Source organism: Eremothecium cymbalariae, chromosome 4 (assembly GCF_000235365.1).
Source record: "Eremothecium cymbalariae DBVPG#7215 chromosome 4, complete sequence".
NCBI lineage: Eukaryota > Fungi > Ascomycota > Saccharomycetes > Saccharomycetales > Saccharomycetaceae > Eremothecium > Eremothecium cymbalariae.
Window position 1 is genome coordinate 420,001 of NC_016452.1, and position 25,562 is coordinate 445,562.

At 41.7% G+C, this 25,562-nt stretch overlaps 10 protein-coding genes and 1 further gene across 10 annotated transcripts in view; 8 read left to right on the forward strand and 3 right to left on the reverse strand.

The window, feature by feature from the left end:
- The window catches only part of ZRT2 (low-affinity Zn(2+) transporter ZRT2), a gene marked incomplete at both ends in the record, with an annotated part of 1,128 nt that extends 351 nt beyond the window's left edge, over positions 1–777 (forward strand). Inside the window, one exon of the mRNA XM_003646039.1 lies at positions 1–777. This exon is cut by the window's left edge and continues 351 nt beyond it. Coding sequence (XP_003646087.1) covers positions 1–777 — 777 coding nt within the window.
- A 104-nt stretch (positions 778–881) lies between these two features.
- Positions 882–2,066, forward strand: ARG82 (inositol polyphosphate multikinase; the record flags this gene model as incomplete). The annotated part of the gene is made up of 1 exon (XM_003646040.1): positions 882–2,066. The coding sequence occupies one exon, from the start codon at positions 882–884 to the stop codon at positions 2,064–2,066; it is 1,185 nt and encodes a 394-aa protein (XP_003646088.1).
- Positions 2,067–2,174: 108 nt separating this feature from the next.
- Ecym_4204 lies at positions 2,175–4,237 on the reverse strand (the record flags this gene model as incomplete).
- Positions 4,238–4,504: 267 nt separating this feature from the next.
- HSP42 (heat shock protein HSP42) lies at positions 4,505–5,650 on the reverse strand (the record flags this gene model as incomplete). Its single annotated transcript, XM_003646041.1, has 1 exon — positions 4,505–5,650. The coding sequence occupies one exon, from the start codon at positions 5,648–5,650 to the stop codon at positions 4,505–4,507; it is 1,146 nt and encodes a 381-aa protein (XP_003646089.1).
- Positions 5,651–6,315: 665 nt separating this feature from the next.
- SEC7 (Arf family guanine nucleotide exchange factor SEC7) lies at positions 6,316–11,949 on the forward strand (the record flags this gene model as incomplete). The annotated part of the gene is made up of 1 exon (XM_003646042.1): positions 6,316–11,949. One exon carries the CDS (start codon positions 6,316–6,318, stop codon positions 11,947–11,949), a length of 5,634 nt encoding a protein of 1,877 aa, XP_003646090.1.
- Positions 11,950–12,853: 904 nt separating this feature from the next.
- On the forward strand, positions 12,854–14,917 carry ACS2 (acetate--CoA ligase ACS2; the record flags this gene model as incomplete). Its single annotated transcript, XM_003646043.1, has 1 exon — positions 12,854–14,917. The coding sequence occupies one exon, from the start codon at positions 12,854–12,856 to the stop codon at positions 14,915–14,917; it is 2,064 nt and encodes a 687-aa protein (XP_003646091.1).
- A 966-nt stretch (positions 14,918–15,883) lies between these two features.
- On the forward strand, positions 15,884–17,752 carry Ecym_4208 (uncharacterized protein; the record flags this gene model as incomplete). Its single annotated transcript, XM_003646044.1, has 1 exon — positions 15,884–17,752. One exon carries the CDS (start codon positions 15,884–15,886, stop codon positions 17,750–17,752), a length of 1,869 nt encoding a protein of 622 aa, XP_003646092.1.
- Positions 17,753–18,008: 256 nt separating this feature from the next.
- Positions 18,009–19,019, forward strand: PCD1 (8-oxo-dGTP diphosphatase; the record flags this gene model as incomplete). The annotated part of the gene is made up of 1 exon (XM_003646045.1): positions 18,009–19,019. The coding sequence occupies one exon, from the start codon at positions 18,009–18,011 to the stop codon at positions 19,017–19,019; it is 1,011 nt and encodes a 336-aa protein (XP_003646093.1).
- Positions 19,020–19,284: 265 nt separating this feature from the next.
- STM1 (Stm1p) lies at positions 19,285–20,322 on the reverse strand (the record flags this gene model as incomplete). The annotated part of the gene is made up of 2 exons (XM_003646046.1): positions 19,285–20,043; positions 20,317–20,322. 2 exons carry the CDS (start codon positions 20,320–20,322, stop codon positions 19,285–19,287), a joined length of 765 nt encoding a protein of 254 aa, XP_003646094.1.
- Positions 20,323–21,155: 833 nt separating this feature from the next.
- STB3 (Stb3p) lies at positions 21,156–22,748 on the forward strand (the record flags this gene model as incomplete). Its single annotated transcript, XM_003646047.1, has 1 exon — positions 21,156–22,748. One exon carries the CDS (start codon positions 21,156–21,158, stop codon positions 22,746–22,748), a length of 1,593 nt encoding a protein of 530 aa, XP_003646095.1.
- Positions 22,749–23,276: 528 nt separating this feature from the next.
- Positions 23,277–25,514, forward strand: GID11 (Gid11p; the record flags this gene model as incomplete). The annotated part of the gene is made up of 1 exon (XM_003646048.1): positions 23,277–25,514. The coding sequence occupies one exon, from the start codon at positions 23,277–23,279 to the stop codon at positions 25,512–25,514; it is 2,238 nt and encodes a 745-aa protein (XP_003646096.1).
- Between the last annotated feature and the right edge of the window lie 48 nt (positions 25,515–25,562).

The following is a 25,562-nucleotide window of genomic DNA, read 5'->3' on the forward strand; positions in this document are numbered from 1 at the left end:
TACCCATGGGCCTTTGCTATTTGCATGATGGCTTTGTTCAGTCTTTTTTTCGTTGAAATTAATACTCATCATTTTGTTCATAAGTCAAATCGGTTGGCAGAGAATGGAAATGTTTCTGGTAAGAGCCTAAAAGATGAGGATTCACAACTGGATTCCAAAGCAGCGGATGCTCCCACGAGTGTGTTGGGGCCACCGGGTAATAAACACTTTAGTCATGATGAATACCATCAGGATATAGAACAAGCGAACGGATTGGCAACTAATCCTAATAAGGAACAGTACTCAAATCAGCTTATTTCGCTGTTCATTTTAGAGTTTGGTGTTGTGTTCCACTCCATCCTAATTGGTTTGGCGTTAGCTGTTTCTTCAAGTGAAGAATTTGTCACTTTATTTGTTGTTTTGATTTTCCATCAGATGTTTGAGGGACTCGGTTTGGGAACTCGTATTGCCGAAGCGAGTTGGGGTTCAGGTAAGTCACTTACCCCTTGGTTACTAGCTTTCGGCTACTCATTAGCCACACCATTAGCAATTGCTGTAGGACTTGGTATTAAGCATTCTTTTGCACCTGAATCAAGACAGTCATTGATAGTGAACGGAATTTTTGACGCCATTTCAGCTGGTGTGTTAATTTATACAGGTCTAATCGAGTTGATGGCCCATGAGTTCCTGTTCTCAAATTCATTTAAGGGTGAGAATGGTTATACTAAAATGATGTATGGCTTTATCATCATGTGTTTTGGTGCAGGATCCATGTCCTTGCTAGGCAGATGGGCATAATTTGTAAATCTGATCCGTATTGGTATATCGATACCAATTCATAATTTGTATCGGGAATACGGGAATACATATAATACATACATACATAGAGTTTTTATTTTAATATGCATTCTTATTTGGTTTCATCACAAAGGAAGCCTGATCTTGATTTACGGAAGTGGAGCCGATTGTATTTCTGTACGGTTCGATTCTGCGGAGATATAAGTGAAATTGGCAGATGCCAATTAACAAACAGGTTTACATTACTTCCACTTTGTACAAAGGCAGCAATGGAACACAAAAAGTTAAAGCATCAAGCTGCTGGTCATGATGGTTCATTTACTGATACCGAGGAGAAGTTGCTGTTCAAGCTGACAATCCCTAAGGAGGTGGCATTTTACACAGATATACAGTCTAGAAAGGACAATGTGGATATAGAGTATCCCTTGGAATGTTGGATGCCAACCTTTGTTGGAACGTTGACTCAGGGAGTAGTATCTTTACCTAACCAGAAGGACATTACGATATTGAAAGATGAAGATGTTTACAGTGGCCCATTGGTTGCACACCTGAAATCGCTATCAATAGGTGGGGAGCAGGAATACGTGGTGTTAGAGAACCTTATATATGGGTTTAATAAGCCGAATATTCTAGACATAAAGTTGGGCAAGCGGTTGTATGATGATGATGCATCGGAGGAAAAGAAAAACAGGTTGAAGTTAGTCAGTGACAGTACTACTTCAGGGTCAATGGGTCTAAGAATCTGTGGCATGAAAATACAAAAAAATGACCTTATTACAGGTTTAGACAGAAAGCACTATGAATGTGAGAAGGATGATTATGTTTATGTTAATAAGTTTTATGGTCGTTCGAGGACATCAGAAGACATGATTGATACGTTTAAATTATACTTTAGTCACACAAAGCTTTCCAAAGATAGACGTGCACAGCTAGTTCACCTTTTTTACGACAGATTACAGTTTTTCTACAATACTCTACTTGACGAAGAGGTTCGCATGTTCTCAAGCAGTCTACTATTTATTTATGAAGGTGATCCAGATCGTTGGGACCAGTTGAACGATAAAGACACTTTATTCAGGCATAATTTTATTGATTCCGATAGTGATGATAGCGACGATGGTAGTGATAGTAATGAGGATGAGAAGCATGTAGCTCCACTTAGTTCCATGTCTTTGATAGATTTCGCCCACTCTAAATTGGTGAAAGGACAGGGGTATGACGAGAACGTAATAGAGGGTGTAGAAAACATGTTAAGCATATTTGACAACCTCTGTCATATTTACAAGTGAAGCAAGTTTGAATAAGAGTAACGATAACATAAAATAGGTTGTCAATAGATAACAAAACTATAACGATGTATATGTACAATAATGCCTTTAATTTTGGATATTCCTAGATTAATCCAGAATCTTAACAATTTTACCAATTGCAATTGTAGTACCTTGATCTCTTAAGGTGAATCTGCCCAAATGAGGGTAGTCTTCATAGGTTTCAATACAGACTGGTTCTTCAGTTTCTAAAACTGCTATGATCTTCATGCCTTTCTTGGCAAAAGCTGGTGGCTTTCTAGACTTTCTATTCGTGCCTTTTTCCAACTTGTGGAGTAGCCTGGTTACAGAAACCTCCTCAATAGCAGTGTGAACGTGCATAACACAAGAAAAACCCGCAGACATAATCGATTTTAGTTCAACAATGGCGATTTGGGCAACAAACCTAGTGACATTTTTTACAGGATTCTTTGGCGAAGTCAAAACGAATCCTGGTGAGATATCCTCCTCTTCAACACCTTTTATTCTCAATCTAACTTGTTCTCCGCAAATGGCCATTTCAACTTCTTGCTCTGTCTCATTCTGAATACCTAAGATTTCAACTGGTATTTTATTAGGCATTAATAAAGTTTGGTTCCCCTTTTTAATATGACCTGATTCAATTTTTCCTTCAACGATTGTACCCATGTCTTTCATCTTAGCAGCAATTGGAAGCATGAATGGAGCATTGATCAGACGATCGACGTGCTTCATAGCATCTAAGTACTCTAACAAGGATGGACCATCGTACCATGGGCACTCTGTCTTTGATACACGTTCCTTTAAACCTGCGCCCGTAAAACCAGAAACTGGCATGAACATAACATCTTCTTTTACATTATAGCCGATAGCTTTTAAAAAGTTCGAAACGTTTTTAACACATTGGTTATAACGATCATTGTCCCAATTCACCGTTGGGTCGTCCATCTTGTTGACGACAACAACCATTTTATTAACACCTTGTGTTTTGGCTAACAAAGCATGCTCACGAGTTTGTCCACCTTTTTCAAAACCAGTCTCATATTCACCTTTCCTAGCAGAAATGACCAAAATTCCTACATCTGCTTGAGATGCACCACCAATCATCTCCGATACATACATTTTATGCCCTGGTGCATCTAAAATAGTATAACGTCTCTTTTCTGTTTCAAAGTAGGATCTACCAACTTCAATGGTTTTACCGTCATTTCTCTCTTCCTTGTTGGTATCCATGATCCATGATAGATACCAACCTTGTCTCCCAGCATCCTTTGCATCTTTCTCGTATTTTTCCACTGTTCTCTTGTCAACGGCACCTGTCAAATATAAGATATTACCACCCATAGTGGACTTACCTGCATCGACGTGTCCCATGAAAATAATGGAAACATGATCTTTTCCTCCAAACATATCCTTAACAACCTCCTCATCAACTTCATCTTCTTGTTCCTTAATCAATGCATCTGAGGTTGAGACAGCATTAAATGACTTTGCAGTAGAAGACTCCTTCTTTTCAGACGAACCAGTAGTCTTTTCCTTTTCCTCAGATATTTTCAATCCATCAATCTTAGGCAATTCTTGTTGTTTTTCACTTGGTTGAGATGATTCGGAAACAGATGAGTCCTCCTTCTTCTCGTTCGCAACCTTTGCTTCTTCCTTCTTTTCTACAGGCTTCTTGGCACTAACGAACTTTATTCCAGAGCTCGACGCCAATTTCAAGGTTTTTTTGGTTTTGGTGCAGGAGCTGCAGTACCCTTCTCAAAGTTGTTCAAAGAGACACCTTGAGTTTGCTGCTGCTGCTGCTGCTGCTGGTATTGGTTATAGCTGGACTTGTTAAAGCGACCACCCTGTTGATTCGTGTATGCGGTATAACCTTGGTAGTTACCTTGGTGTGGTGCATATTGTTGGTATGCTTGGTATCCCCCTTGTTGCGCGTTATATTCTTGGTAGCCATGGTACCCGACTTGCTGTTGCATCTGTTGTTGATAACCTTGGTAACCACCCTGCTGTTGCATCTGTGGCTGATAGCCTTGGTAACCACCTTGCTGTGGATTGTAACCTTGATAGCCACCGTAAGATTGATAAGCTTGATAACCACCTTGCCCGTTATCCTTTAAATATGGATTTTGGTTTGGCTGCTGCTCGCCAGCATCATCTTGAGCTTTATCAGACATTATTGACAGCTAAAAACAAATGACGGATTCTTAACGACCAGAAATGGCTTCTAGTTTACGCGAACAAAGGAAGGTATCCAAAATTTGATGGAGATATGTAGTGCGTGAACTTGCTTAAGTTCCCTTCAACAAAATTTTCGCTTCAAAATTTAAACTTGGACAAAAAGGTCACATGAGATTTATCATCAAACACGTAACGTTAGACATTGTACACAAACGAGTATAATAAATTATTTATTATATATACAGACATAATTAATAACTAGCTTATTCAACATTCGGTGCTGAAACGGGATTTGGATTCTTTTCGAATTCCAACTCTTCATCAGGAACATCCTCTATTATAATTCTTCTCTTAGGCTTTGGCTTGCTAGAATCATTCAAGATTTTGGGGACCTTGATTTGTAGCAACCCATTGCTATACGTAGCCTTGATTTCCTCGTCCGTAATTTTGGGCAACGCTGGGAACTTCACAGAACGTTCAAAGGCTCCATACTTCAATTCTGAAATTTTGAGTAGTTTTGAATCGACATCTAGGTTATTTTCCACATTGCCTTTGATTAACAACTCATGGGAAGAAGGATGGTAGTCAATGCTGAAGGATTTTGAGTTTGCACCAGGCAACGCTAATACAACGATATATTCCTTTTCTGCATCATATACATTCACTTGCGGCGAAAAAGGCAAGTCCAACCTAATCTCTGGCTTGGAAACTTGTAATGGGTCTGGAATTGGAGATGGAACATTGGGATAAACAAACGAGGTAGAGGATTTACGTTTTAAAAATGGATTACCCACACGTTCAGACTCCGCATTGAACTTCTGGGAGGCAACTGCATCGTTGGCCTGAAATTTGGCTTTTTCAGGTGTTCCATCCTCCCCTTCGCCCTCCTGAACATCCTCCACAACATTCGGCGTTTTATTAGATGATCCTAAACCTTCCTTGCCATAGTTCGTATCTGCTACCCTGTCGCCATCATCCTCCTCATCTCTGCCACTATCGCTCCCAGAATCATGAAACGAGGACGCCGCACCCTGCAATAGATTCAATAACCCATATATCGGGTCTCTAGCCATGGCTGGCCCATGAGGAGTAGAATGCGATGCTTGACTTTGCCGAGCATACCCTCTACTAGGAATACTTTGTTCATTAACAAAATACGTGGGCTCATAATAACTGCCTCGACTGGGCATTGTGTAGTAATACCCAGAGTAACTTGGAGTCGGCGAAACAAACGGATACCCGGGAATCGATTGTAGTCTACTTTGACCATAATCGTCATATCCGCTAGTTCTGCCCTCAGACTGCTGCTGCTGCTGCTGGGGCTGCTGCTGTCTGATACCCGCTTGACCGGACAAAGCCTCTATGATATCATACAATGACAAGTTAGGTTGTTGATGATAAAATACCATATCGCTATAATTCTCTTAAAACCCAGCACAAAATCCCTTTCGATGATTCTCGGATCACAAAAGGGAAGAGAAAAGCTATACTATCTTACAATCGTTTCGCGCCCGTCAACTTTAAGCACCCTATTTATGGTTTCCATTCTCTTTGCAATCCAGGGTGGCGTCCCATTATCCTACTTCTCCCCTATACCAGAACTATCTGGAACGTCTTAGAATCAGACAAGCTCAGCAGACAACGTTGTCCGGAAGGTCACCTACTGATTAGCTAATACAATATCACGTGACACACGCATGTGGCGGTTTCCATAGCACCATGATTAGAGGAGCATGTATCCTGCCATAAATAACATCAATTATCTCATCCCATTTGTTTAGCCACATACCCTGTAACAGGCAGCGGTTACCCTGCCCAGATCTGTTTGGAGTGAACGCGTATTCAGTAGAGATCATAGTGAACGGCAGGCGGAGCTCGGAACCGTCCAAGGTCGAAGTGGTTTCTAGTGTATAGTGGAAAGAGGAACTAAGCTAATTCTCCATATTGTTTGCCACGCATGTGATCAGGAGTAAGCAAACACGGAAGAAGTTGCTTATAAGCATAAACCAAAGCTCTATAGTGGGAGTTTTGATCAATTGAAGCAGCATCGTATATATTAGCAAGGGAACATTACATGGTTGAGGAATTAAAAGATGTTGAAGGGGTATCACCTCATGTCAAACTAGAGGAACACGGGAAAACATCAGAAGCTGTCGGTAATAAGGACGTAATGTTGGGAAGGGTAAAGGAAGATGCAATATCGGAGGTAAGTTTGGAGGAAGTGAGTGCCAATCAGGTTAGTGAGGAGGATGGTAATGGCAAGGAGGTTAGTGAAGAGGAGAATGTGGAGACTACAGAGGCGGTTTTGCAGAAGGAGGAGCAGGAGCAGAAGCAGGAGGAGCAGCTTGAGTTTGAAGTGTCTCCGGCTGATGAGAGTCTTCCGGCTGCTACAGAGGAGGTGGCAGTTTCTGAACTGCATATAAACAGTAAAGGAACAAAAAATCAGAATCACCATAGGAGTTATTCTGTTATGTCTTTGGGCCCTTCGGATATTAAGTCAACGATTCAGTATGTAAAGGCTGTTTTAGAGGGGTTACACAAGATGAAGTTGATGCAGAAACATCCATCTTGTGACAAATTAGTGGAAAAGACGATTAAGAAACTAGAGGACACTTTGGTACAGTCTAATGGTAACCCACAATTTTTAGATTCATTGGTTGTATTCGAAGCGTTACGTGCATGTTGTAGGACAAAGGTTCCAGAGATCCAAATCAGTGCTTTGGATTGTTTGTCGAAGTTGTTTTCATTTAAAGCACTTGATGAGACTGTGCTTGTTAACCCTCCAGACTCCACAGCATCTAATGATCAAACTAACGTTACAAATAATAATGGCATTACACCACCTCCAAGGATGAAGTTAGTCGATGCTGCTATGGATACCATTGTCGACTGTTTTGATGGAGAGGCGACGGATAGCAAGGTTGAGCTGCAGGTGGTTCGTGCATTGGCCAGTTGTATTCTTACTGATGATCCAGCTAGCAACTGCCATGGCGCATCATTGTTGAAGGCAGTGAGGCAGATATACAACATTTTCATATTGTCCTTGAGCTCATCGAATCAGGGCATTGCTCAAGCTACCCTAACCCAAATCGTGAATACCATATTTGATAGAATTAAAGTTGTATCACCAAATCCACGCTCTGCATCACGAAACAGCTTGAAAAAGGATCAATCTGAGGCCCCAACACCAACTTTGGAGCAAACCCAACAACCGTTAACATTACAAAATTTTGAAACTTTAAACGAGGAAGAAGTTATGCAGATTGATGATAATGATAATGACAATAGCACCGACCAGGAGACTTCTGCAGCTAGTGAACAAAGTTTGATAGTCAAGGATGCATTCTTGGTTTTTAGAGTGATGGCAAAATTGTCTATCAAGCCATTAGGAGATAATATGGATATGAGATCATATGGGGTGAGATCAAAACTTTTATCTCTCCATATTATCCATTCTATTATCAGAGATCATATTGATGTATTTTTGTCACATTCTATAACAATATCGGGAAAATCTCAAACTTCCTTTGTGGATAGCATCAAACAGTATTTATGTCTGGCATTGGCCAGAAATGCTGCATCTCCAATATCTCCAGTCTTTGAGGTTACATTAGATATTATGTGGTTATTGATATCAAATTTGAGGTCAGCATTTAGAAGAGAAATACCTGTATTTTTGACGGAAATCTATTTCCCCATTTCGGATTTGAAAACTTCCACTTCACATCAGAAAAGGTACTTCTTGAGCATAATCCAGCGTTTATGCAACGATCCAAGAACTTTGATAGAGTTTTATTTGAATTATGACTGCGCAAGTAATATGCCAAATGTCATGGAAAGTATTGTGGACTATCTAACTCGGTTAGCCCTTACAAGGGTTGATATAACCCCATCCCAAAGGGCGTACTATGATGAGCAATTATCTAAGCCTTTGGCAACCTACAATTTGTCTCAACTACCATTGTTGTCGATATCAAACATCGTTTCATCCTATCCGGCCAACCAACCACTATTGTTTCCAGTTGAATTTGCACTCAAGATGACATCCTTAAATTGTATGGTGGCGGTCCTTAGATCCTTGAGCTCTTGGGCTCACAAGGCGTTAGGGCCTGCTACTACACTAAAAACAAACAATAGGGTATCGGTAGATTCAGCTTTTGTCGACGGCAAACGGTCTTCGACTTTTAGTTCGCTGAGTTGCATCAATAATAATAGTGCCAATAATATTGCCAATGGGGATGACGAAAGTCTTCACCAGTCTGAAGCAAGTGAAGAAGTTGATGATCCAACTCAATTTGAGAACTTAAAGTTGAGGAAAACAGAGTTACAGCGATGTATTTTGCTGTTTAACTTTAAACCCAAAAAAGGTATGGAAGAACTACTTCAGAAGGGGTTCATAAAAGATAAATCACCACAGGTAATCTCAAAATGGTTACTAAATACGTCAGGTTTGGACCTTGCTGCTGTTGGTGATTACTTGGGTGAAGGATCAGATGAGAATATTGAAATTCTTCATGCATTTGTCGATGCATTGGATTTTAATGGTCTTACGTTGGTAGATGCTTTAAGACTCTTCTTACAAAAGTTTAGGCTACCAGGTGAAGGTCAAAAAATTGATAGGTTCATGTTAAAATTTGCTGAAAGATATGTTGATCAAAATCCCAGTAAGTTTACATCTCTGACTGCCTATACTCTATCATATTCTATTATAATGTTGAACACTGATCTGCATTCAACTCGAATTAAGAACAAGATGACTTTAGAGGAATTCATCAATAACAATCGTGGAATAGACAATGGAAAAGATTTACCTAGAGAGTTTATGATCGAGGTGTTTAATGAAATTGCTGCAAATGAGATCAAGTTACAATCAGAACAGCATCAGGCTATGCTAGCTGGGGATATAAATCCTGTGCAGCAACAGTCTGCATTTGCCTTCTTCAGTGGAAAGGATTTAGAGCGCGAGGCATATATGCAAGTTTCCAAAGAAATTTCATCGAAGACTGAACTTGTATTCAAAAATTGGGATAAAAGCAAACCCGATCACAAAGTCTATTATGCTGCTTCCCATTTTGAACATGTGAGGTCAATATTTGAAACACTGTGGATGTCCTTTTTGGCTGCACTAACTCCACCATTCAGGGATTATAATGATTTAGAAACTACCAACATTTGTCTAGAGGGTTTAAAAATCTCTATAAAAATTGCTGCTAGCTTTGGTATTGATTATGCAAGAACATCATTTATAGGAGCCTTGATTCAATTTGCAAATTTACAAAATGTTCAAGAACTTCAACCAAAGAATGTTAATGCTATCATTGTTTTGTTGGAAGTCGCGATTTCGGAAGGTAACTTTTTTAGGGAGTCATGGAAAGATGTTTTGATAATTGCATCTCAAGTTGAAAGATTGCAATTGATTTCAAAAGGTGTAGACGGCGAATCTGTTCCAGACGTCACACAAGCAAGGTTAGCCAATCACAGAAGTTCTTTTGATTCCACTAGATCTACTTCCATGTCATTTTTTGAAAGATGGACCAAGAAGTCTACCCCAATCGAAATCGCTCAAGAAAAGCATCATAATCAGACTCTATCTCCTGAAATATACAAATATATTTCTTCTAGTAAATTAGTTGTCCTAATTGATCGAATATTTACAAATAGTGCAAAATTATCAGCACAAGGAATACTAGATTTCATTAAGGCGTTGATCCAGGTATCTAGAGAGGAAATCGAATCTTCTCAAGATGCAGCTACGCCCAGGATGTTTTCTTTACAGAAGATGGTTGATGTTTGTTACTATAACATGGACCGTATTAGGCTAGAATGGTCACCACTTTGGGCTGTTATGGGCGAAGCGTTTAATTGGACGGCTACAAATTCTAACTTAGCAGTCGTATTTTTTGCAATTGATTCGTTGCGTCAACTATCCATACGGTTCTTGGACATAGAAGAGTTGCCTGGTTTCGAGTTTCAACATGATTTTCTAAAGCCATTCCAGCATATCGTTGCAAATACAACAAATACCGATGTTCAAGAAATGTGTATGGAGTGCTTCCACATTTTCATTTTGACAAAATGTGATAAAATTAGGTCTGGCTGGAAACCAATACTGGAATCGTTACAGTACTGTGCGAAATCATCGAAGGAGAGTGTTGTAATGAAGACTTATCAGTTGGTTACTGTAGATATCATGAAGGACCATTTTGAGAGTGTATTTGTACAGGAAGATGCGTTTGCTGAATTGGTTGGAGTCTTACGTGAAATCACCAAAAACAAAAAGTTCCAAAAGCTATCTCTTCACGCATTAAAATCTATGAAGAAAGTCTACCAGCAGGTGGCAGTTATCTGCTTCAAAAAGAATTCTGCTCACTTATTGCACACTAAGGACATGTTTGAAGATATTTGGTTTCCAGTGTTATACTCGTTCAACGACACTATTATGACTGCAGAAGATCTTGAAGTAAGATCCCGTGCATTGAACTTTATGTTTGACGCTTTGGTAGAGTATGGTGGCGACTTCGGTGAAGCGTTCTGGATGCAGATTTGCAATAGACTATTGTTCCCTATTTTTGGCGTATTGTCAAGACACTGGGAAGTTAATCAATTCAATAGCCATGACGACTTAAGCGTATGGTTATCCACTACATTGATTCAAGCCTTGAGGAATATGGTCGCTTTATTCACGCACTACTTTGAGTCCTTGAATCAAATGGTAGGTGGGTTTTTAGACTTACTTGTTTCTTGTATTTGCCAGGAGAATGACACTATTGCCAGAATCGGAAGATCATGTTTACAACAACTGATACTTCAAAACATGACCAAGTTCAAGGAAAATCATTGGGAGAAAATAACTGGTTCATTTTCAAAACTTTTCGAATTAACAACAGCAACAGAGTTATTTGATTACGACCCATTAAAGCGTGGTAGACAAGCGTCCACTGACGGTCCAGACACTACGGTATCTCCAGATATAGACAAAGAAGTCGAAAGAGCGCAGAGGGAAGAAAACAGTGTCGATGTTGGCAATGATACTACAGACGTCGAAAAATCCGTAAAACGTCTTGTCCGCACCAAAAGCAGTGAAGACATTCGCCACCGTATCAGCGTTAAAAATGCAATTGTCGTTAAATGCGTTCTCCAATTACTCATGATCGAATCATTAAGCGAGCTCTTTTCAGATGAAAAATTTATAAACTCCATCCCTCTCCCTCAAGCAATACAACTAACTAATCTACTTGAAACTTCTTACGAATTCGCCAGAGATTTTAACGATGATTTCGACCTCAGAAATAGACTCGTCAATTCCCGTATCGTCGATAAAATCCCAAATCTAATGAAACAGGAAACCAGCTCCGCAGCTGTCCTAATAGACATCCTCTTCAAACTTTACTTAAACGATGAGTCCGCATCTACTGAAACGAAAGAAAATCTCCTGAAACGTCTCCTCTCTAATTGTACCCAGATCATCTCCAGATACATTGCTCTTGATGAAGGAACCATGGAGCGTACCATCTCCACTTGGCGTCCTGTCATCGTAGAGATCTTACTAGGCTACTATGAGTTCGATGACGATGACTTCAAGAAAAATTCACTTGCCGTGTACAATCTCGTGCTACAAATATTAGATAAGCCTTGCCCTACTGAACTGAGAAACGCAATCAGAATATTTCTCTCCAGAATAGGTGAACTATACCTATCTATAGACTAAATTGGAATCAAATTAAACTGGTGTTTTTTGTGACACAAAAAACAAAAAGAATAGAACAAGTCGACCGATCCCGAGTCCCTCCAAAAAGTCGGTTTTCCAAATCTTTTCTGTTTTTCAGAGGCATCTCACGTGATACAACGGTTTCCCGTACTACGTAAATTACCTTCCGATGCCGATAGGTATTCTCTGTTGTTTAGCTGAAAGTAAAATAATAATACCAATCTTTGCGACAGTTTGCTATATCATGCATTGACGCAAATCTATAAACGCTGTGTTAAACAGATACAGGACGGAAGGGAACAATATTATCTATCCCGTATTTCTGATACCAGCATCGTAACCTATCACGCCATGTGACAAAAACAGAAACACTGATAGCCTTCCCCCCCCCCCCCACCCCCCTATCCCTTTTTGTGTTCCTTTGGCTAGACTAGTAGATATTCGATAAGATCTGTCACTCAACTGTCTGGATTAGCAGCCAATCCAACAACACGTACTGGTAGTTGGAAACTGACTATCGATGACATGCCTTCAACAGTCCTGTTGGGAACTGTGAAGCGCACAATATCTCTTTGTACGATATGCCCAACAAGATCAACACGTTTACGTCGTTTCTTTTTTACAGTCAATGGCGGCAGTTTCTCGCTTCGCGGTGGCTTTGGACCGATTGTACTGCTGCAGTCGCCTTCGAACCGGGACCCCAACTAACGATGACATATATAATTAAATGGAAGCAACAGTATAGTGCCTTCTAGGGCGTGTTGGGTTTTTTGTGTATATTACAAGAAATATCGTTTTGGATAACAAGTGTTCAGACAGCTTGGAGCTGGGAGTTGAGTTTCTAGCATCATCGTCGACATCACCATCACACCACAGATTTAGTTTTTGGATATAGAGAGAGAGGATGTCATCCTGCAAGGAATACAAGGTTGTGCACGAGGCAAAGGATGCTGGGTTTCGTTATGCACCTGAGCACTTTAAGAGGAGCAGGGTTGGGGAAGCTTATATCAAGGATATGAGTGAATACGAGGCGATGTATAAGCGATCGATTGAAGAGCCGGAAAAATTCTTTGGTGAAAAGGCCCATGAGTTTCTATATTGGGACAAACCTTTTACCAAGGTGAAGTCAGGTAGCTTGGATAGAGGAGATACGGCGTGGTTTTTGAACGGAGAGTTGAATGCATCGTACAACTGTGTTGACAGACACGCTTTTGCCAATCCAGATAAGACAGCGATCATCTATGAGGCTGACGATGAGTCTGAGAACCGGATTATCACTTATGGAGAGTTGTTGAGACAGGTGTCTGAAGTTGCAGGGGTTTTGAAATCTTGGGGGGTGAAGAAGGGGGATACAGTTGCGGTTTATTTGCCTATGATTCCCGAGGCAGTAGTAGCGATGTTAGCTATTGCGCGTTTGGGTGCTATTCATTCTGTTATATTCGCTGGGTTTTCATCTGGGTCGTTAAAGGATAGAGTTGTGGATGCAGGATGCAAGGTGGTTATCACATGTGATGAGGGACGGAGAGGCGGCAAGACGGTCCACACTAAAAAAATTGTGGACGAAGGTCTACATGGCGTAGAGATGGTTCAGCGGATTCTTGTCTTCCAAAGAACGGGTACCGATGGTATCCCAATGAAGCCAGGTAGGGATTACTGGTGGCACTTGGAAGCTGAAAAACACCGGGGTTACTTGCCACATGTTCCAGTTAATTCTGAGGATCCATTGTTCCTCTTATATACTTCTGGGTCCACGGGTTCACCCAAGGGAGTCGTTCATACAACGGGCGGATACTTGTTAGGCGCTGTAATGACAACGAGATACGTGTTTGATATTCATCCAGAGGATATCTTGTTTACTGCTGGTGATGTCGGCTGGATTACTGGCCACACATATGCACTCTATGGTCCATTGGCATTGGGAGTAGCTACCGTCATCTTTGAGTCCACTCCCGCATACCCAGACTACGGTAGATATTGGAGGATTGTTGAACGTCACAGAGTCACACATTTTTATGTCGCGCCAACAGCTATGCGGTTAATCAAACGTGTCGGTGAGAGTGAGATTGCAAAGTATGACACTTCATCACTAAGGGTTTTAGGTTCTGTGGGCGAGCCCATCGCACCTGATTTATGGGAGTGGTATAACGAAAAAGTCGGACTCAATAATTGTGTCATCTGTGACACAATGTGGCAAACTGAGTCTGGATCTCATTTGATCGCTCCATTAGCCGGCGTTATTCCAACAAAACCAGGATCGGCGACTGTACCATTTTTTGGGATTGACGCCTGCATCATTGACCCTGTTACAGGAGTGCAATTAGAGGGCAATGACGTAGAGGGTGTTCTCGCCATCAAATCTCCTTGGCCATCAATGGCTAGATCCGTTTGGAATAACCATAACCGTTATATTGACACCTACTTGAAGCCATACCCAGGTTACTACTTTACTGGCGATGGTGCAGGCAGAGATCACGACGGTTACTATTGGATCAGGGGAAGGGTAGATGACGTGGTCAACGTCTCAGGACATAGGCTATCGACTTCGGAAATCGAAGCAGCTTTGGTTGAACACGAGAACGTTTCTGAGGCTGCTGTGGTTGGTATTACTGATGAATTAACCGGCCAAGCTGTGATAGCTTTTGTCAGCCTGAAAGAAAATCCGACAGAAATGATGTCATCAGATGATACACTACCTGTGCAAATCCCGGTCGATAAATTACGTCGTGAACTGATTTTACAAGTCAGAGGAGAAATTGGACCCTTTGCAGCCCCCAAATCAGTAATAGTAGTCAAAGATTTACCTAAAACCAGATCCGGAAAGATCATGCGTAGAATATTGAGAAAAATATCCTCCAAAGAAGCTGACCAGTTGGGTGACTTGTCGACGCTAGCCAACCCGGAAATCGTGTCGACCATTATCTCAGCTGTAGAAGCACAATTTTTCGCTCCAAAAAAGCTAACAAACTAATATTCGACCAAAAAATGGCCAGCAGAAGTCACCATATTCCATAGTACCTATTTTTTATTTTTATTTTATACTTTTTGTCTCTTTACCAGCAGTTCACATCTTGCGGAATAAACCAAAAACCTGACTCCAACCGAACTATACTTATTGGTTTATCCCTACATTAACCACAATCTTATCCTGGATATTTAAATATTTTATATAAGGGTCTACAACAAAGGTTGGGAATGAAATGTAAAAAGAAACACACCCCATCATGCGCCCTCCCGTTCTCCGACCATTACGTTATACAACTAAAAGTAACAAAAATATTTAATCTAACTTTCTAATCCGCGTCACTGCTATAATAGATGGATATAAATCACCCATTACCTGTCTGCCTCAACATAAATAACGAGAACGCCTCCCTTACATTCACTCCATCCCGTTGTTCTCCGCTCCTGAAGAAACTTCAAATATAAATTATAATATATAATGTGTGTACGCCCACCATGACTCAGAAATAGATACGGTGAGAATAAAAACTACTGAAACAATCGACCTGAAATATACATACATGCATATAAATGAAAAACTGTGGGACACCTATTAACCAGATGAATATCATTGGCATACGCTTACCCGGGTATAATAGCACTACCAATAGCACGCCTGTTGGGAAAACCGTGTGAGGGGATTGATGCTCTTCAGAACACCGACTGAAGCTTATTTTCATTTACCACACCGGGTCTGTAAAAACATCATATTGCCTCAACCGTAAAAAGCAACTAATAGGCAATACCCCAAGTCCATCCTCCACATAAGGTTTGAGTGAATACATTGTTGTCAGGCATCATCATGCGAATGAGACCCTGGGTCCGGTTTTAAGTTTATAATAAAAAATAAAAAAGAATAGAATACAACAAGTTGATGGTGGATGCAAGTACCGTTCAGTAATCGACTTCCGCTGAAGAAACATAGATAATAATAATGACAATTAGTCTGGGTACAGCGATCTATTATTCCATCAAGCCAGTGCTTAAAATATATGCTATTATATTTGTCGGGTTTTTAGCCGCAAGGTTTAACATCCTTACAGTGGAGGTGGGGCGTGGTATATCTAACTTAGTTGTGAACGTTTTAATTCCATGTTTGCTTTTTAATAAAATTGTGACAAACATTTCCCACAAGGACATTAAAGATGTAGGTATTGTTGTTCTAACTTCTCTTTTAATTTACGCTTTGGGGTGTTGTTCTGCGCTTATAACGCAGTTGCTAACACCAGTACCAAAGAGATGGTTCTGGGGACTTCTATTTGCGGGTACGTTTGCTAATATATCTGACTTACCGATTGGGTTTGTTCAAAGTCTAGCAAATGGGCATCTTTTCAGCGAAGCGGAGATTGATAAAGGTGTTGCTTATAGTTGCATTTTCTCAGCATGCCAAGGATTTATGTTAATGAATTTAGGCATGTTTCGTATGGTGGGTTTGGATTTTAAAGAGTCTAAAGATGAAGAGAAATCTACGACTACGACTACCACTGCGACCCCCCCTCCTAGTTCACAGCAACATGCTGGAAAGCAATCATCTGGTACTGAAAATACCATAAATATCAGTGATGAAGCCCCAGCAAATGATGTAGTAGAGTTTAATCACCGGAGGGAGGCTTCACATGCTGAAAACTTTTCTTTGATGGACGTAGACTTGAATTCATTAGCTGACAATGAAGTCGAGGATGACAGCTATAATTCAGAGAAACCTAGTGGGACTTTCTATCCTCCAATATCTCTCGGTGCTTCTGCAGAAAGGTCGTTGCAGTCGAGTGCAACCGACCCCAATGACGGGTTCAACCCCCTCCATAATAATACATCACGGATACATTCGGTTATTTCCATTGACTCTCATGGATATGCAAGCAATGTGTCACATGGTATTGATGCCAATATTAGAAGAAGACGGCCAAGTAGTAATGCTTCAAGTTCTAAAATTCGTAACTCAAGAAAGCCGGCTCAGACAGTAAGAGATGTTATTGGCCAGTACAGTGCCGTTGATAAAATCCGTACCGGTGAGCTAGACTTGTCTAGACCATTGACTTTAACTGAGGATGTGGGTACTACCAATGCGACATTTGGTGGTTATGGTAAAGAGATGGAGGAGGATGAGCTTGAACCTCCAAATATCCCTGGAGCAGATCAATATGTCTGTCCTGCATTGCATCGTACAACTACAGTAAGATCGACAAAAAAGTCAAACTTTAGACTATTCATTGACAAATGCCATTTAAATTGGTTAGTTTATATACTTGTCAATTTTATCAGGCCTAGTTCATTAGGTGCTTTATTAGGTATAATATGTTCAATGATACCTTGGTTACGAGGTATATTTGTTCACAACGAACTAAGCATGCATATGGCACCTGATGGTGAACCGGTTTTAAGCTGCTTCATGGACTTCACTCAGTATGTCGGTAATTCTTGCATTCCATTGGGATTACTACTACTTGGAAGTATATTAGGCAGACTACAGATGAAAAATATACCAAAAGGATTTATAAGAGTTGTTGCAATGATGACTGCATTCAGATTGGTTGTTTTGCCAATTATTGGAATTCTTTGGACTAATGCGTTATCTTCCATGAAATGGTTAGAAACCGATATTGGCAAATTAGTGATTATTTTAACCTGGTCTATGCCAAGCTCCACTTCACAAATTTACTTCACCGCCTTTTATACCCCAGCAGATGGTGATCATCTACAAATGGACTTGTTATCTGTCTTCTTCTTATCCCAGTACATGTGCCTCTTTATTTCCTTGGCGTTCGTGGTAACGTTCACATTGAAGATGCAATTAAGCCTATAGCTCAAGAAGAAGCCTAAAATTATTAACTCAATACACTTATCTTAACAATAAACATCATTATTTATAAATTCATACTTTTTACTTGAGTTGTAAGCTTATTATTTCAAAACTAAATATCCCTGGATGTTGCCGTTTCTATTTTTCATACGTGTTAAGCCGCCGATCGTTATTAAAGGTCGGCAGGGGGTTTTCTTATACTCTTCGACACTGCCATAGTATATACGCATTATTCAAACAAAGATAGCTTTCTCACTTAATGACTTCAAATTTTACACCTTTGCAGCATATAACAAACCTTTTAAAATTTCGCATGCCAAGTTGGCCTCCCAGGTCTTCGACTTGGCCTGTTCACAGACGTTCTGCAGTGCTTGTACTGTTATTCATTGGAACTCGTGGAGAATTGAGAGTATTATTAACAAAGAGATCTAGAGGGTTATCATCATTTTCTGGCCATGTTTCTTTACCGGGAGGTAAAGCCGATAATGAATCTGAAACTTTTGAAGAGATTGCAAGACGTGAAGCAGAGGAGGAGATCGGATTGCCCTTAAATAACGAAGTGCTTCTCAAAACTTATGGTTTGAAATTGGACAATATATCATCTGAACTGCCTCACTATTTATCACACACATTTCTAAGTGTGAAGCCGTTGGTGTGCTTTCTATATAGTGCCCAATCGACAGAGGAGGAGAAGTTTGTGAAGCCTTTGTCTATGAGTAAGGCTTTCACCAAGTTAAATCCGGGGGAAACTTCGTCAGTGTTTTCCATACCATTGAGAGATATGATCGTACACAAATTGTCAGATCCTAAGCCAAAGCCGGAATATTTGAGCTGCAAAGAATATCAGTATACATGGGGCGGTCTAAAATGGCCCGTAAGACACCATTATTATGCAAACGATAATGATGGTGAAGTTCCATGGTTGAGTAATGTTGGTGATTTGAGTTCTGATGATGACATAACAGTTGAAGAAACGCCCTGTAAAGATGTCTGGGGCCTTACTGCCACAATATTGTATGATGTCGGGATAATTGCTGAAGGTATGGTAACTTGTGAAAACACGCAGGCGTTGTTTGCACACGAGCTACTGATTTATGGATTGTACGAATTTGGAGGCCAACTAAGGGAAGCTAAACGGTCTGAATGGGAAGCAGGAATGATAAAAAATAAACTATCACTCAAGTATTCTGACGTATTACCCGAATTCTTCATAACCAAATTGAAGAGCTGCATAGATGACTCTCAAACGTACAAACACACTGACTCTTGAGGGAGCCAAAACAACAGAAACAAGTATGATGACCATTTCTATACTATAGGTAGAAATTTATAACAAAAAGATACGTAAATGATGCTAAATATACACGTTAAATTATACTCTCTTTTAACTTATACGTTTCCTATATAATAAAACGAATCTTCATCTTTTCACACTTACAAGATGTAACCGCGGGCAAAAACTGGACCACGAAAAAAAAAATATCGAGGAGAATGGACGGGCGGGGGGAAGGAGTGGAGGCGATGGGAGAACCTTTTTAAACTAAGGCTGGGAACTTTGCATTGACAACTGCAGGTTTCTGAGCAGGTTCCCTTTTGCCACCTCTCTTGCCGCCTCTTCCACCTCTTCTTGAGTCCTTGTTGGAATCACGGGATCTGGATGAACTAGGGAACGATTCAGAACCATCAAATTCTAGGAATTGCTTAGCCTTCAATTGCTTAGATTTGACGGATTTGACCTTAGTGGCCTCGATCAAAACTTCTTCCTTCTTAACCAACAACTCAGCATCGCTGAACTTCTCAACACTCTTAACAACAGGAGTCTTGTTCAATTCAGAAGAATGCTGTTCATTCAAATAAGCTTCCAAAGAAACAGCACTAGCTTCCTCCTCTTCAGCAGCGTCAGCAGCCAATTCAGCCTCAGCCTGGGCAGCGGCAGCTTCCTCGTCTTCCAACTCCTTATCGTTGTCGCCCCAAGCTTGCTTAATCTTCTTAGCTGAGTCGGTCTTGCCGGTTCTAGAGTGACGATCGGTAGCCTTCTTAGGGTCTCTAGGTGGCTTAGAGGCCGCTGGCGCATCCTTCGCCTTGTTCTGGGCCCTACCAGTTTGCTTGTTTCTGAAAGCTGCTTCGCTACCAGTTGGCTTAGGCTTGTTGTTTTTAGCCCTAGATGGGTCCGCGGATGGTGGTGGCACATCCGCCTTCTTTGAAGAAGTAGACTTCTTGACAATCTCCTTCGGAGGAGCTGCAACAACAACTGTAGCGTCCTCGACGTCGTTACCTAGCAAATCAAATGGGTTCTACTCGTATTTTTAAATGTTAGTATCTTTCTCCCTACATTTTTTTTCCAATTCACAAAATACTTTCTCAGAACCTCATCCTTCCCCTTCACCTCAAGAGCAGACCCCAATCACACTCCTCCACATCCTGAAGCCAACAAAGAAATTAACCCCCCAGGGCACTTATCCTCTTTTCCCTCTCCACCCTCTCTCCCTCTCCCCCTCTGCAAACATAAAAAAGGAACCGGTTCCCAAAGTACTTTAAAAATTTCACCAAAACCAAATAATACATACAGACATGATCCTGGACTATGCGTGTATAACTAGATTCCTGCTTTTAAACCTTGACATCTAGCTCTAAAACTAACTATAAGATATATAAAAGAAAACTTGAAAAATGGACCGACAAAAAATCCAAAAAAAGAGGAAAAAGAAAGAGAAAGTGGAAAGAAGGAGATGGAAGGAAGACAGCGAGCGTGCAGGTGACAGGCGACAGGGAAAGCTTATTCAGATACCCTGTCTCTCTCTCTGTCTGTCTCCCTCTCTCTCTCGTGCCCCCTATAGGGGGCACGAGAGAGAGAGGGAGAGAGAGGCAGAACTACAGCCAGCCAGAGATAGTAAACGAACGCTCTCCCTGGGACGATGCCCTATGTGCTCTGCCAGCATTCGTTCAGTTCGCCCGCCAGCGGCGCGTGAAAAATTTTGTTCACCGCGGAAAACGGACAGCGGCGGCGACGACGAATGGGGAAAACATAGAGCAGCGTTTTGCGCGCGTTGGTTTGCGGGATTGTGAAAATACTGGTCCGGTCACGTGGCGAAATATGTGGTCTGGTCATGTGACTTGGTCACATGACGTTAAGGGCTCGGTATGAACTGTAAGTGTGTGCCATATATGAGCAGGGGCGAGGGACGGGCCGTTAGTGCAAGGAGAAAAGACTATAATAGATCGATTTTTCTGTTAACCTTTAAAGTGTTAGCAGGTGAATGGTTATAACGGTAGTAAGGCATTTTGAGAGACTTGGCGCAAGAAAGAAAAAAAAGAGCATCCTGCCACATCAGAAACGCAAGAGCCACCAGCAGAGAGACAGGGTTATTGGGATATAATACGAGAATATTAGGATTAGATCGAAGAGATGTCCAAGGAAATATCACCACGGTCGTCGTCTATGAGTACGAGGCGTAGTGAGTTGTCAGAGCAGGAGGATAGGAAGATGGTGGAGGGAATTTCGAGCGGGATAGGTGGGATCGGGACAGGGAAAGTAGGTAGTAGTAATAATGGTACAGGGAGCGGGAGATCGGGGCCATTGAATACAGCGAATCTTGTGATTAGCCACAAGCCTATCTCTACATCATCTCCTGAGGCGATGGCGGCAGCGCAGCAGGTGACGCCTAAGAAATTAGCGCAATTGTTGTTGTCTAAGGGTCCTTTGGCTATTCGGTTCATTACGCAGGCGTTGATGGAGGAGATTGCTAGCTTCAAGGATTTGTCTGCATCCAAACAGCGGAGGTTGATAATGAGTGCACTTGAGGCGGGAGATCAGGAGAATTCGGTTGTTTTTGCGAAGATTGGATGGGGTCAATGGTCTGCGAAGTACGTTGAGCCGCACTTGTTTGTTAAAGAGCGGGAATTGACGAATCTGGCGAACAGTAAGGTGAAAGATATTGTTTCACAGGAGAGTAGGAGGAGGAGTAGTAGTAGTAATGCCAAGAAAACAGTCAAGTCAGGCTCATTCCTGAAAGATATCAAGAAGCCGCTAGCGAATTCCGCTTCGACTGGTATATATATTGACGAGAATGCGTTAGCCTCGGATGAAGATGAAGATGATGACGAAGACGAAGACGACGAAGACGACGATGAAGATAATGAGCCACTTGACTACGATAGGTTCAAGAGGAGGCAGTCAAGCGTGGTTGTCTCCGTAGAGTCTCCACCAGAAAACAATAATTCCAATGATTTCTTGCGAAGGCCAACGCTCGGCAAGACTCAAGGTGGCGGTGCATCAAACAGCCGCCGTCGTTCTTCGTCAAAAATAAGATCTGTCTCTGTTTCCAAACCGGGAGTATACCGGGCCACGATAACTACCAACGATTCCCCAGACGGTTCGGTTAGGAAGTTGGCCTCCCCTCAGAACGATTTTCGCAGCAAGAGCATGATAGATTTACCCACACCTGAGGAAATTTCTCCTGATGAGCTTTTAAGCAGCACATCTACCAAAGCTACAAAGGCCACCGTTAGACGCCCCGGTGGAGCCGCCAGGCGCGACTCCAGGCTCTCTTTCAGCAAAGAATCATCTATCAGATCGACTCTGCTCTCACATAACAACTACAACATCGTGTCACCGCCAACACAATCCGTCCTGGTTACCCAGACCTCTTCCTCATCAATAGCATATAATAACCCCGAACACGAGCACCCGCCTCCTCTAAGACTCGACAACCTGCCAAATACCCGTGACTTGAACCATTCTGACACCGACGAAGAAGACTGGGCTAGCATAGGCGCCCCGGCCTTACGCAACAACAGCTTGCCTTCAAACCTCTCCTCCCCAATCCCACAACAAACGAATTCCGCTTCTGCATCTAAAACCCACTCAATACAAGGCTCCCCACGCCTAAACCCTACATCGAACCCTCCGCAGAACCGTGTTATTCCCCAACAGCAGCAGCAGCAGCATCCCGCAGACACAGAAGATGCCGCCTTCCTATTGATGAGCTTAAAATCCTAACCGCCACATCCTAATCACGTGTATATCACATGACACAATCACGAATCCAAAATCCCCGCGCCTCGCCGCCCTCTTTGTCCTTCCAGCCCCCTAAATGCTTTTTGAGTCTTCATGTCATTCGACGTTTGAACCCGTACACCTCACCACACACCACTTAGCGGGGCTGCGCAGCGCCGTCAGCCTTTTTTTCAGGATCCCCCATTTAGTGCGGAGGTTTCTCCGCGTAGCGACGCCCTTTCTGTCCCAGCACAAAGTTACCCGCCCCAACCCCGTCTCCTTCCCTCGTCCTTCCTCCTCGCCCTTTCCCGCACTCTCCTGCCCCTTGAAAGTGAATTTAATGTTCTTGTGAAGAGGTTTTTGGTATATATCGGGAGAAGAGTTGGACTAAAACGATCTCTAGAGGTTACACTAAAGGTTTGAAGAGTCCCAAAAAAACATCGGCTGAAGAGTGCAAGTTTGCAGAGCACAATATTGAATTTTGTTTTTCTTGTGTTTCTGATCGCATTTGGTGTACTTACTTGTCTGGTCATGACAATCCAGAGTGTCTCAGGGACGGTTTCTGGGGACGATGACATCGTTACAGGGTCGGATAAGGTATATCAGAATTATTTGATGCCTACGTTGAAGTTATACGATGCTAAGGTATCAGTAAATCATTGGCAGTTGAGAGACTGTGTTAAGTGTTCTAGTACGAGCCCTGGAAATGTGTACTATATTTATGACCATTCTATTAGATCGTTGGATACTAGGTCAAGCTCGGTTGAACTTCGGAATGAAAAGTTAGAAAGGAGGAAGAAGCGAGGGTCTATAGTTAGTGAGATGCCTCAGTTTGGTCAGTTGAGGGATTATCATGTACCTTCGGAGATGGTAGTGCAGTTTGATTATATGCCCAGATGTTTCCGTGAGAATGGTGGCTTGATAGCATGTGGGGGTCTTATAGGGCCGGATGATCTGGGGAGCAAGCTGAGTCGAGTTTCTGTGCAGTCGGACGGGGATAATGGAGATTCAGGAGATCCTTCGTCGGTAGGGCATTCGACGACGACGGCAGCAGCAGCAACAGGTGGCGGTGGCAGTGGTGTGTTAACACCGTCACATGTGGAACCGATTCAGTTGGCTAATGGGAACATCCTTGCGGACTACAGCTTTTATGGGAACCAGCTGTCATGGAAGGGTATTCTCGAATTATATAATATAGAGAATGGCGTTTCGTTGACTTATAAGCTAGGCCAGTACATCAATAATTGTGTTGAGTTGTATCAACGGACATCACAACAATACGATTTGTACACCTGTAACAACGATTGCCATATGTATCAATGCGATGTGAGTAACCGTGGAGTGGAGTTGATGAGGCGGTTTTCCGATCTCAAGTTCGCCTTAAATAACGCGTCCATTTCTCACGATGGAAAGACTATGGTTGTATCCGGCGATTCTAACAAGTTTGCTGTATATCAGCAGAATAATTTAAGTGGTTGTTTCTCCTTACAGTACGATGCAGCACCAGAATGGGGGTCTAAGTGGTCTAGAACCAAACGCATACCACGTTACGCTCTAATGGATAGATCCGAATACATTGATCGCATATATGATTCCCCTGGTGGTGATAATGGCTTCTATACGAGCTACAGTGAAAGCGACCTCCAGATGGCTACAATCTTTCAAAATGGCTTGTGTCTGGTTTATGATATGAGAAAGATGGAAACACCACTAGCTGAAATATCATCGACTAGAAGGCACGCTCAAAATGGATCATTTAGAGTGTGTAAGTTTAGTCAATCCTTTGATGACTTGTTGTTCATTTCGGAACATCAGAGTCATGTCCATGTTGTGGATACAAGGAATCTAATGAACCATCAAGTTATTGTAATTCCAGACAAAATCAAAAATGTCGATGAAGGAAATGAGCTGTCTAGCAGTAATACTGGTGTTACCTCTGTGACCAGAAGAAATAGCTCCCCTGCGCCAAATGATCCATGTGTTACGTTAGCCAGTAAAATTCCACTACGAAGTTTGGAACCAGAAGTTTTACCTTATCCAAAAGTTGCCCAATATTCGAATTCCCCTCCAAATGCATCTTCAGATGAAGACACCGCGGGCCCTGTTGGCTCAAATTTCATTCGAAATAGAAGAAGACGTACATCATTTAGGGTTAGGCGCTATTCCACGAGTGCTTCTGCTGCATTTAATACACGAAGATCTCTAGAAGACATTGATCCTACTATCTTAGACCACCATTATACTCAACAAAACTATCGTGCGGTGGATAATTACAATTATGTTAATGATCACGCCTCTAGATCCTCTTCGACTGACCATCATAGAGCGGGTGGTTTGGCTAGGTCCAGGAGAAACACAATGGCGATCGACGATGTAATTGAAGATGACACCTTAGAAGAAGATAATGATGTTGAGGAGGAAGATCCAATGGGGTACGCTGATGCCTATAATGATATTAATGATGTTACACATGCTTCTCATTTCCGTTTCGATAGCATACCTACCACGTCACCTCATCGCGATGATGTCTCTATGTCCCTAGCAAATATGTTAAACAGGAGAGAAAGTGCATCCACCAGATCTGCAAGGCTGCCTGTGTATTCAACAAATATGGGATCGGATTATTTTGAAGAGAATAGTATCTCTGGCATCGACTGGGTCCAAGATCAAGAAGGTAGTTCGTTGATAATAGGCACTGATTATGGTATAATTAAGTGGAATATCAACTCCTGGGCTAGAAGAAGTTTTCCTTGTTACGATTTTTGTTGAACATTTTGTTCAAAATATAGGTGATTTCAATCCTCAAAAATGAAAAAC